Consider the following 13,268-nt stretch of genomic DNA (forward strand, 5'->3'; position numbering starts at 1 on the left):
GACTGATATAAATACTTAAAACTTTAGTTATAAATACACACTAATATAGATAGAAAACAGCCAGACCAATACGAACAATCATACTCATGAATACAAATGTTTACACCGTGCGAGGAATCGATCCCAATAAATAAAGATAAATACCACATCACTTAAAATAAATTGTAAAACAGTCGAATGGAGAACCTCCCGCTTTTACAATCGGTTTTGAATACAACTTACGGATCATTGTCACTGCTGTGCTTCGATGATAACTTCAAATGCCTCGAGTGCGCCTCTTCAGACACAAAAGTTACATCACAAACGGCGCAGTACGGACCTTCCAATGGCACCTGTAGTATAATATATGATATTTTATAAAATCTATACCTACTAATATTAGCTGAAGAAATATAGAGAAAGAATTTATACACTCAAATATATAAATATTTATAAACCGCAAACGTGATGCCGTAAAATCAAAACATTATTGAAAAATAAGGGTTTGTAATAGAAGGGTGTAACTTTAGGGCTGTATGTATTATTTAATGCTATTACTGGTATAGAAAAAAACATACCGGCTTGTCTCTGGCCACTCGGTGTTTCTTCCTCTTGTGTACATCTATGCCCTTTTTACTCACAAACGTGTACCCGCACAGTTCACACACGAAATCCGACACGTGTTTGATGCGTATGTGACCCATGTATGTAGTTAGCTTACTGTAGACAAATAAACAATTTTTCTATTTATTCTTTAATGCACAATATAATTTGTAAACTTGTACAAAGGCAAGTTTAATGTCGTATAGCATTCTCCGCCAGCTAACCTCTAGGTATACAGAAAGCATTGTGGGCCTGTTATGTCAAAAATCAATCACAAGATTACTAATAAATATTATATAATATATATGATATGCAAATAAATATATACATCTAATAATATATATAGTATAGTGCAACCTAGTCGAAACGTCGTGAGAGGTTTATCACCTTTATTTGCCATAAAATTATTCGTGTTAAGACCCGGTTAATAATTTAAATAATGTATATTAAACACGACAGTTCAAAATTAAATATATATAGTATACCTGATATTATATAATGTTATACATTAATGCTAAATATAATACAGTGGACCCCCGGTAGTCCGACAATCATTTTGCAGGGCAGTGTCGGACTATCGAATTTGTCGGATTATATAGTACTGCCTAAGACCCCTTATAGTCCGAATTTTTTTACAAAGGAGTACCTTGTAATCCGACAAATTATAGATCCAATGATGATTCTTTATATTATATACATATACAGTGGACCCCCGGTTATCCGACAAACATTTTGCAGGGCAGTGTCGGACCATCGTATTTGTCGGATTATAGAGTGCTGCTTAAGGGTCCTCTGCTTATAGTCCGGAATTTTTTACAAAAGAGTATCTTGTAATCCGACAAATTACAGATCCAGTGATAAGATTCTATGTTGTATATGTATGTATGTATATGCACTCTGAAGTATATTGTCAAAGTAATATTCAATAACAAATAATAGACAATGTCGGATTACAAGGGGGGCCGGATTAGACAGGGGCCGGATTACCGCGGGTCCACTGTACTAATATAATGCAATACAGTTATAACTCATTTTGGTGACTCAAGAGAAAATTAAATAATTTCTTTTTAATAATGATAAGCCCATTATTAAAAAGAAATTATTTAATTTTCTCGATGATTTTTAATAGTAGCTTTATGCTGAGTTGGCTGCCTTTTCACTTTTGCGGCACATAAAGTCACCTACATTTCTTTTATTAATTCGTGTTTTTTCTGTATCTCATGTATGTTATGTGTCTGTAATTGTGAATAAAGAATTTATCTAGCTATCTATTGTTAGGGTTCACATCGATATTGTTGAAAAATCTGATATTTAATATTAAAAGAAGGTAGTTTCATTATTACTCGGTATCGTTCAACTAGTTGCGTATAAAAAAAAAGTAAAAATATTAAAACCTCAAGTACCCCGATTTTTACTCGGTGCAAATGTTTTTTATTCGCACAAGCTCTTGGTAGTTCTTAATTTCACGGGAAAATGATGAGAGAGATGGATAGTGGACATGCTTGCCATGAGGGAGCGAGACAGATAGATATGCCCGACTAATAAGTAGATCTTTTTCAAGATGCAGGACGTGTTTTTTTTAAAGTATAGAATATAATATAAAATCATTTATTCAAATAAACTTACATTGAAGCACTTTTGAATAGTCATAACATTTTTTTTTTTTTAATCTACCGCTCATTCGGAATGCTGTCTCATCACAAGAAGAACAAGCAAGAAACTTGTGTGTTGCTCTTTTAAATAATTCATTCTTACTTACAATTTAAGTTTAAGTGTGTGAATACAAACCACCGATTAGCACTAATTCAATGAAATAATAAAATAGAAAAAACATTCAATATACAACAACTGGTTAAACAATTAATAAGAGAAAATAAGTCATAGTGATTAGAGCAGACCAGTCACACAAGCAGCACTCGTTCACGAGTATGACGAGGATGAGCCAGCCACCACTGCGCTCGACCATATTTTAGATGACCCGGCCCACCACGCCGCCACAAGTCTGGACATTTTAGTGAGTAAGGATGATAATGTAATGTTTCACCCGCCTGCGCTAACGGTTTAGGCTGGCAGGGCACCAGTGGATGATGATAGGATGAACATGAAGTCAGATCAGTTAGCCCAACGTGACAAATTCACCGGGAATGTATCACGATGGTATCCAGGGGGAACCGCGTGGACGTCAACCTGATATGGTACATTGCTAGCAATGGGATCATTAGTACACGTTACTAATCCCCAATCCCCTGTAGGGCGTGTATTGGTTTATTTTATACCACTTAGGTGGCAAACAAGCATACGGCCCATCTGATGGTAAACGGTTACCGTAGCCTATGGACGCCTGAAACACCAGGGCTGTCACGTTGCCGACCTTTAAGAAACCTTAATATACCCTTCTTGAAAAACCCCATGCTATAGTCTCTCGAGAAAACCTCGGCAGGTAGTTCATTCCACAATCTAAGTGTACGCGGGAGGAAGCTCCTCTGAAACCGCACTGTCCGAGACCACTTAGGTTCCAGCGTGTGGGGATGAATTCCCTGTCGATGGCGAGCGGTACGATGGTAAAATTGGTAAACAATTTGAACATTTATTGTAATATAAAATGTTATTTGTCTATCTGACTTTTATTCCAATGAACCTAAACTAAAGTACTATTATTAATTCCAGTCAGTAAAATGACACGTGCAACTGTCACTGATACAAAAGAGGCTGACCCGCTACAATAGTGATGTTCAGCAATCAATAGACTTAGATATTTAGTCACGCCTTATTTTATTAGGTATCAAAACCTTTTTTTTTTATTTTGAATATTTAATACATATCGTATTAAATAATACGATTTTAGAAATATGGACCTTACCAGCATATTAAAATTTCTCACTACAACATTATTACAAAAGCTGGAAAAAAATGTAAAAAGAGATTCAGAGGAATTAATACTTATATAGAATTTTTATTTATATAAAGGCAAATTGATATTGAATAAAAAAATGTAATCTCGACTAACTTTTAATTGTAAAAACTCGATTCTACTACATCACTGTTTATTTGGGACTAAAGACCTGCAACACTGGAAATGTCATTTTACTGACTGGAATTAATAATCTTACTATAGGTCAAGGCTTTTCATTATTAATTTTACTTATCTGTCTCGTTCCCTCAAAGTATACTTTAATGCAATTCATATAGTAAATAGCTGTAAATTTGAAATTATAAACACAGTTTTTTTTTTGTAATTGGGTTGTTTGGGCTATTGTCAGATATCTGCACCTGTAGCACTGCGACCTATATAGATCTATTGTGCTAGACCCAACAGGGACAAGAATTGAAGGATATTCTCAAGAGCGATGGTTTTTATCTCCTCGGGAAGAGAGTGTAAACTTTCCAAAGGAGATATTTCGTTTATGCATGAGTGGGCTACAACCACATTGGATGTGTAGTGGCGTTTCCTCTTCAGTGTGGCAGAATCTGCAGATTTTTGTCGTGCATAGGCCTAGGTAAGCCAAATGCTTGTTCAACTTTCTGTGTCCTGTGAGGTCCCTAGTCATCACGCATATGTTGTTTTTACTCAATAGCAGTAGTCTATTGGAGTATTTGTCCGAGTAGCCCGATATTAGGGCTTTTGAATGTGTCAATCCTGGCATTTCACAGACACATCAATTTTATTTATTTGTATATAGATAACTCAGTTGGTACTAACAGGTATATTTAGGGAGAATATAGTTATTTTTTATCTCATCATTACATATTATAAATCTAAATATATATAACTCAAAGGTGACTGACATAGTGATCTATCAACACACAGCCTAAACCACTGGACGGATCGGGCTGAAATTTGGCATGCAGGTAGATGTTATGACGTAGGCATCCGCTAAGAAAGGATTTTGATCAATTCTACCACCAAAGGGATATAATAGGGGTTGAAAGTTTGTATGAAACTTTGTCAATTTTAAACTACGGGCTGAGACTTTGCATGCATAAAGCTACTATGATGTAGGTTGGTAGGAAGCCGCGGGCAAAAGCTAGTTATAAATAAAGTCGCTAAATAGTAGTATAAATAAAACAAAGTCGCTGTCACTGTCTGTCTGTCCGTACGTATGCTTTCTATCTTTAAAACTATGCAACGGATTTTGGTAGCAGTTTTTTAAATAGATATATAGATAACTCAAATTTGTACTAACTCAAATTCACTGGGACAGTGCGGACACTGGTAGCGCGTGCCGGCGTGCCACTTCTCGTGCTCGCGTGCCACTCCCCTGCAACATCATCAGTACATCACCATCACCATCACGTCGACGTCATCAGTACATCACTATCATATCAACATCATCAATCCTAACAAATAAAATAAAATTTTATAAATACATACATATTATACATATCAAACACCCAGACTGATACAATCATACTCATGAATACAAATGTTTGTGCCGTGCGAGGAATCGAACCCGCGACCATCGGAAGTAAGGCGGTGTGGTAATTTGATTGGTACCAAATATATCAGTTTGACATCTACACCATTCCCCCTGGAAACCATCATGTTAAATTCTTGGTGAATTTGTCTCGATGGCCTAACTTACCTGAACTCACGCTTGTCTTATCATCCTCCACTGGTGCCCCGCCAGCGTAAACCATTAGCACAGGCAGGTGCATCATTCCATTATCATCCATAAATAAAAACTACGTCATATCAGGATCATTGATAGTAATGTGGATTTATAAACCCATTGCTAAAAATATATGTCAGGTTGATCTCTAAGCGGTTCCCACTGCATCATTCCATTATCATCCATAAATAAAAATACATAGCAAGCACTCAGACCAATACAAACAATCACACTTATGAATACAAATAATTGTACTGTGCGAGGTATCGAATCCGCGACTTTACTATATAACATTACCTGTTTCTTGTGACAAATGGACATCCATTACAACTGAACTTCTCTGTGTGCTGTGCAGTGAGGTGCTTCCGAAGTGCGCGGGCTGTTTTCAGTCGACTCTTGCATATAAAGCATTCAAAAGCACCACTTGCCTGAAAAAAAAATTTGCTATCAATCAAAATATCTTTATTCGTTCTATTACAGACTCTTATGATATGTCAACTCTACAGTCAATTTGGAGTGCTTTCGAGATGAGAAGAACTGACAAGAATCTCAGGTCTTATTCAAATGAGCTTGTATGTGATTACATATATACAGATTTTTTAAATTCATTTAGGCAGAATATAGTTATTTTTTATGTCATCATTACGTATTATAAATCTAAATATATATAACTCAAAGGTGACTGACGTAGTGATCTATCAACGCACAGCCCAAACCACTGGACGGATCGGGCTAAAATTTGGCATGCAGGTAGATGTTATGACGTAGGCATCCGCTAATAAAGGATTTTGATCAATTCTACCACCAAAGAGATATAATAAGGGATGAAAGTTTGTATGAAACTTTGTCAATTTTAAACCGATCGGGCTGAGATTTTGTATGCATAAAGCTACTATGTTGTAGGCATCCCCTAAGAAAGGATTTTGATCAATTCTACCCCCAAAGGGATATAATAAGGGTTGAAAGTTTGTATGAAACTTTGTCCATTATAAACCGATCGGGCTGAGACTTTGTATGCATAAAGCTACTATGACGTAGACATCCGCTAAGAAAGGATTTTGATCAATTCTACCCCCAAAGGGATATAATAAGGGTTGAAAGTTTGTATGAAACTTTGTCCATTATAAACCGATCGGGCTGAGACTTTGTATGCATAAAGCTACTATGTTGTAGGCATCCCCTAAGAAAGTTTTTTGATAAATTCCACCCCTAAGGGGATAAATTAACGCGAGTGAAGCCGCGGGCAAAAGCTAGTTATAAATAAAGTCGCTAAATAATAGTATAAATAAAACAAAGTCGCTGTCGCTGTCTGTCCCTATGTATGGTTAAATTTAATTATAAAACTACGCAACGGATTTTAGAAGCATTTTTTTTAACAGATATAGTGATTTAAGAGAAAGTTTTGTATGTGTAATACATATACACCCGGGCGAAGCCGGGGCGAAAAGCTAGTTAATATTATAAACGCGAAAGTTTGTGAATATGAATGGATGTTTGTTACTCTTCCACACAAAAACTACTGAACGGATTTTGATGTAACTTTATAGTTATATAGTGTATACATAAGAATAACATATAGGCTAGGCTAAAAACCGACTACAGAGATCCTATTTAACTATTATTATAATTATTATTATTATTTCTCTCTGTATAGTTAATTATGTATAATTTTAAACAATACTATTTTGCATGCCATTACTATGGCAAAACACATGATACTAAGTTTTAATTACCATCTTTTATACTGTGTTTTTTAAGCAAATAAATTATTATTATTATTATTAAATGTCACGCGGGTGAAACCGGGCACAGCTAGTAATAATATATATAAACCCAGACCAATACAAACTCACGAATACAAATGTTTACTTCGAGAGAGGAATCGAAATTGCGACTGGAAGTAAAGCAGTGTCATAAACCGCTAGACCACCAAGGTCGTCACGTTGATGATGATGACTGATGATGATAATAACAATCAAACTTACATCACTATGCCGTATCACGTGCGCTGATGATGATCATGACTGATGATGATAATAACAATCAAACTTACATCACTATGCCGTATCACTGGCGCTGATGATGATGATGACTGATGATGATAATAACAATCAAACTTACATCACTATGCCGTATCACGTGCGCTGATGATGGTAATAACAATCAAACTTACATCACTATGCCGTATCACGTGCGCTGATGATGATCATGACTGATGATGATAATAACAATCAAACTTACATCACTATGCCGTATCACGTGCGCTGATGATGATCATGACTGATGATGATAATAACAATCAAACTTACATCACTATGCCGTATCACGTGCGCGTCATATCTGTCCTGTATTTGGAAGCCCCTGTAACAAACTGTACATTTGTACGGCGCGTTCTTATAAGTGGAGGACTCCTGGCGCTTCTGAATTTCAGTGATCTGTTCGTCGTAAGTCAGTTTTATAACTGTGAATAGAGTTTCGTCGAGGCCGTCGCTTGCTTTTCTACGTTTCACATCCGAGTTTTTGTACCTGAAATAAAAATAATATTTAATTATAGTATACTAGCTGTCCCGGCGAACGTTGTTTTGACATAAAATAAAAAAAAATAGGGGAGGACTACCCCTAACATTTAGGGGGATGAGAAATAGATGTTGGCCGATTCTCAGACCTACTCAATACGCTCACAAAATTTCATGAGAATTGGTCAAACCGTTTCGAATGATTATGGGAACGAAAACTGTGTGTGAATTTTATATATAAGATTACGATATGGGGCCGTGAATTAATCACGTGATTTTTTTTCAAGCAATATCAACTCCTGCTCATCCTTGGTGATACGTGGTGAGGTTTATCATCACGTGTATTTTAGTACCTAGACAGAAAGGTTGCAGATTGTTTTTGATTGGCATAAAATAAATACACGTGAGGTATTACTAAACCTTGTCGCCCCTTGTGATATTTCGTGATTTTTGTCAACCCCATCCCCCCCCCCCCCTTCAAGCCTCAAGTGATCAATGAATGGCCCCTATAAGTGCATTATAATGGTAACGGCACTGGTAATGGCACGTGTCATACGTGAGGTGTTTTACCACTCATTCAGCTGAAATTCCAGCTGAGTGGTAGAATAAAAAATATGACTATTCAAAAGTGCTTGTATTGAGTTTAGGGGCTGTTCAAGTATTACGTAAGCAGATTTATCACAATTATTTACCCCCCATCCCCCTTGTCAGCAAAAGTAAGCAAAGCTCTTACCCCCTCCCCCCATGCTTACGTAAACATTTCTCAATTAATGTATTGTTTTTTTAGCAAAGACAATGTGAGGGTTGCCATTCGTGTAAAAAATTAAATTACGACCGATGACGTAATCATCATACAGACTCCCCCACCCCCATGTCATCCAAAATAAGCAAAGAAAAGACCCCCCCGCCCCCTTATAGTGCTTACGTAATACTTGAACGGCCCCTTATTTGTATATTTTTAATAACTCTTTATTGCGCACAGGACAAACAAAGAACAATAAAATATGATAAAAAGTTAAACAAACGGTCTCATCACTAACAGCAATTTCTTACAGACATCCTGGAAAATTTCTATTTCGTACAATCAGGTGCACGGAAGCTAGTTGATTATTTCAATTACATAAAAAAATACATACTTATCCATAGCTGCAGTTGGATTGTCATCATCTTCACACTTCCTCGCTCTCTTCTTCACCCTCCCCTTCTCCGACTTGAACTTCTTTTTTTTCACCTTCGTCTTTGGCTTCACAAACACTTCACTCAACTTCTTATCATCCTCCGAATCATAATCTAAATATTCATCTAGATATATTTCATTATCATTATTTTCATCCTTCACTTCAATCTCAACTATTGGTAGATTCTCATCATCATTCTCCTTCTGTATCTCTTTCTCTATTTCATTACTCTCCGGTTTGATGAGAGCCATTTCTTCTTCTTCGTCGGCTCTTGTCTCTGCTTTTAACATAACGTCATCGTCATTTATAAATATATCAAAGTCGTCCTCTTCATTTATTTTCTTTACAAGACTAGATTTTAACGCTGCTCTGTCTATTGTTCGTATATCATGTATTGTGATCTGAATTGAAACAAAATACACACATATAAATATTAAATGTTACCTTACTTCGCCTGATAGTTGAAATATAGCCTATATCCGTCCTCGTGTTATAATCTATCTTTAGTTCTAATATAATAAATTATGGATTATTTGAGAAATAAAAAACTTTTAGAATTAATTTGCACCAATTGCACCAATTTTTGTCTGTCTGTCTGTTCCGGCTAATCTCTGAAATAGCGATTTTGACGGGACTTTCATTGGCGGGTAGCTGAATTACATCAGCTACCCGCCAATGAAAGTTTACTTAGGCTACTTTTATTTTAGAAAAATAAAGTTAAATTCTACGCGGACGAAGTCGCGAGTACAGCTAGTCTAGTCTAAATCTAAATTAATGTGTCGTCACTCCCACACTCACAGGTTGCCTGTGTACATACATTATGTACCAGTTGTATCGATAAAATGATAATAAAGGATCAAGGGTACTATGCTGGCAAACAAGCATGCAGCCCATTTGATGGTAAATGTTTACCGTAGCCTATGGACAACTGAAACACCAGGTGTGTCACGCGTGTTGCCGACCCTTAAGAAATCTTAATATACCCTTATTGAAAAACCTCATGCTGTAGTCTCTATAGAAAACCTCAGCAGGTATTTCATTCCACAATGTAAGTGTACGCGGGAGGAAGCTCCTCTGAAACCGCACTGTCCGAGACCACTTAGGTTCTAGCGTGTGGTGATGAATTCCCTGTCGATGGGGTGTGGTGCGATGGTGAAAGGGCAGCCCCTTGCTTAGTATATCTTACATATCTGCTGGACTGCACCACATTCATCATGGCTATGTGACTCTTTAGTGCCTTCGCTCGCAGCCGCCTACAGGACTGCAGTCGATGGGTGCACTCCCAGCACAGGTTCTGTGGTAGTCTGTCTTCTTCATTTAACTGGAAAGAACATTTTATTATTTTAGTTTTATTTCTAACTAGCTGTGTCGTGAAATTTATAGCCTATATGTTATTCTGTATTGTATTCACACACTTAAACTTAAAAATGTAAAGTAATAATAAAATTATTTAAAAGAGCAACGCGCAAGTTTCTTGCTCGTTCTTCTTGTGATGATACAGCTTTCCCAACGAGCGGTAGATTAAAAAAATGTAATGACTATTCAAAAGTGCTTCAATGTAAGTTTATTTGAATAAATGATTTTCTATTCTATTCTGATGCATAAGCTAAATTACTGTAAAGTTTCATCAAAATCCCTTCAGAAGCTTTTGCGTGAAAGAGTAACAAACATCCATCCACACTCAAAAACTTTCGCGTTTGTAATATTAATAAAATATAATTATAGCTAAACGAGCCTCTTGAGAACTTTTAAGGAAGACTTTTACCACTTAAAGTGGATTTAAGTTTGTACAATTTCTTTTGTTTGTAAACAAGAAAAAATTTGGTTAATTGTATTTCTATAGCTACACATACAATTAATGTATATATGTAGGCGGGGAAAAATGTTGGGGCACTTGATGCGACGACACGACGAACGAATTAACAACATTATTGAAGGAAAAATATATGGAAAGAGAGGAAGGGGAAGACCGAGACACAGCTATATCAAGCAAGTTAAAGAAAAAGTTGGAGTCCTGATAGAAGATCGTGGAAGGTGGCAGGAGCTCCACCGACAAGAGCACAGCTCTTAAATGAATGAATGTATGTATACATTTACAAAAAAATTAAGTATATTTATCAGTTGTCTATTACCCTTAACACAGGATCTGCTTAGTTTGAGACTAGATGACGCTGTGTAAATTGTCCAGGATTATTATTGCTGTCACTTGAATCACTCTATCTATTAAAAAAAAGCTTATATAAACTAAACTAGTTACTTGCCCCGTTTTTGCACGGGTGTACATGTATTATATATATAAACCTTCCTCTTGAATCACTATCTATTAAAAAACCGCTTCAAAATCCATTGCCTAGTATCACTATCTATTATAAAAACTGCTTCAAAATCCGTTGCGTAGTTTAAAAGATTTAAGCATACATAGGGACAGACAGACAGTGACAGCAACTTTATTTATACTATAATGATACCAACCGTTATTCCAGTAATTTGCTGGAATGTATCATCCAAATTACTATCTGATAAGTGATACATTTTCACATTGACTTCCAAACATATCCTGCACACCTGAAATAAGAAGTTTTATCTATTAATTCATTACAATTCCTCATAACAGCAGAAGTAATGAAAAAACATAAATTAGGGTGACTGATTAGGTTCTTTCTGATCCAATAGGATATGCTGATGGTCACTACATTATCTCTAATAGATTTTTTTTATTGTTGGTTGTCTATGCAGGTCCACTGCAACCTACATAGATCTATTATGATCACCCTTTTTCAAAGTTCGCTGCCTAGACCCGTGAGGTACAAAAACTGAAGGATATTCTTACGTGTGATGGTTTTTATAGCCTCATGATAGAATGTATATGGACATTGTTAATAGAATAACAGAATCTCACTTGAGCAACTACTGGAACAGCCCCATTCTTGATTTTACGGAGACCACACTTTGTGTCGTAGAAGTCATCTTTATGGAAGTGTTCTGAACAGACTGAACTCCTCTCTTTTGGCTCCCAGTCCTTCATATTCAGTGCTTCTATCCATGCAGTGCGAAGATTAGCTTCTTTCGGAAACCTGGAAAAGGATATCATGCATGGGATTTTATTCACTAATGAGCTAAAAGAGTAAATGGACTTAGCATTAATTTCTGCTGTCAAAAGATTCCCACAAAAATCTGTTAAAGGCTTGGTGGGCTGACCCATGATATCTATATGAAAAAAGAAACACATATTTTGTTTATTCTTTGACATATGTATTTATCAATACATGTAACATATAAAAATACTTAAGTTGGCAAAATGACCTCTTAAACCTACACCTGGATCAGAAGTTCTGGGACCTGCTTGAAGTATCCTTCTCTGTTACATGATGGACCTGGCTTACACATAATTAATCCAGAGAACAGTATATGGGCTTATTTTTTCAGTTAGCTATCTGCATGGGAAGTAGATAAAAAATAAGTAATTATGACTATTCAAAAATGCTTAAATTGAACTTTATTTGAATGACAAATTTTCTATTTCTATTTCATCCTATGGTCTTCCAACCAAAGACCAAGGCACAGCTACATTAAGCAGAATAAGGAATAGTTGGTGTTGGGTCATAACAACAACTGAAGGGATTGATGGAAGGTTGTGGAAAAAAAAAGAGTGGCACCGACAAGAGTGCAGTTCCTATATTATGAATGATCTTCCACTGGTGCCCTACTAATGTATACCACCGACAAGAGTGTGGCTCTTAAATTATGAATGGTCTTCCACTAGTAGCCTGCCAGTGTATACCGTTAGTGCAGACATACTAACGATATCTGTTGATAATTCAATTTTTTTACCAATAATAAAATTGGAAGATATAAATGAGTAAATAGTGGTTTTTATAACTTAAATATAAACTAAACTGACGACCCACGTGATACTAATGGGCAGTTCTATTTTAAAATAACGAAAGAAATAATTACATGTTGATTATATTATATTTATAATGATTGAATTAATTACAAAGTATTACGCGGCGTTGCCTGCGTGAATTCCGGTAAGAAAGTATCTTATTTGTTAATATAACATATGATCTATCTGTGTACCATAATTCATTCGAATCCGTCCCGTAGTTTTTGGGTAAAAGACTATCAAACATCGATCTATTCTTACTAACTTCCATGTTTACAATATTCGTAGGTTTGAAATAATTATTGAAACTTACAAGTGGAAAGTGATTCCTTGGCTCTTTGTCATCCGTTTCGTATCATTGGTACAGAATTGAACGCAACACCTCATTTTCGTTATATTATTCACTCAGAATAATAAAGAATTTAGAAATAAACAATAATAAATACCAGCTAATTAGATTTACGCGAAAAATTGTAATAACACATTTAAATATTGC

General features: G+C 35.9%; 1 protein-coding gene across 1 annotated transcript; it reads right to left on the reverse strand.

Moving 5' to 3' along the window:
* Positions 1 to 218: 218 nt before the first annotated feature.
* On the reverse strand, positions 219 to 13,205 carry LOC131846367 (zinc finger and BTB domain-containing protein 24-like). The gene is made up of 10 exons (XM_059195639.1): positions 13,086 to 13,205; positions 11,786 to 11,960; positions 11,359 to 11,451; positions 10,073 to 10,207; positions 8,845 to 9,287; positions 7,502 to 7,718; positions 5,490 to 5,620; positions 4,767 to 4,841; positions 558 to 699; positions 219 to 332 (listed from the first exon to the last, which is right to left on the reverse strand). Exons 1-10 carry the CDS (start codon positions 13,157 to 13,159, stop codon positions 219 to 221), a joined length of 1,599 nt encoding a protein of 532 aa, XP_059051622.1. The 5' UTR covers positions 13,160 to 13,205.
* Positions 13,206 to 13,268: the final 63 nt, after the last annotated feature.

This window comes from Achroia grisella, unplaced genomic scaffold, assembly GCF_030625045.1.
Source record: "Achroia grisella isolate CSIRO2021 unplaced genomic scaffold, CSIRO_AGI_Agris_v1 utg5103, whole genome shotgun sequence".
In the NCBI taxonomy this organism is placed as follows: Eukaryota; Metazoa; Arthropoda; class Insecta; order Lepidoptera; family Pyralidae; genus Achroia; species Achroia grisella.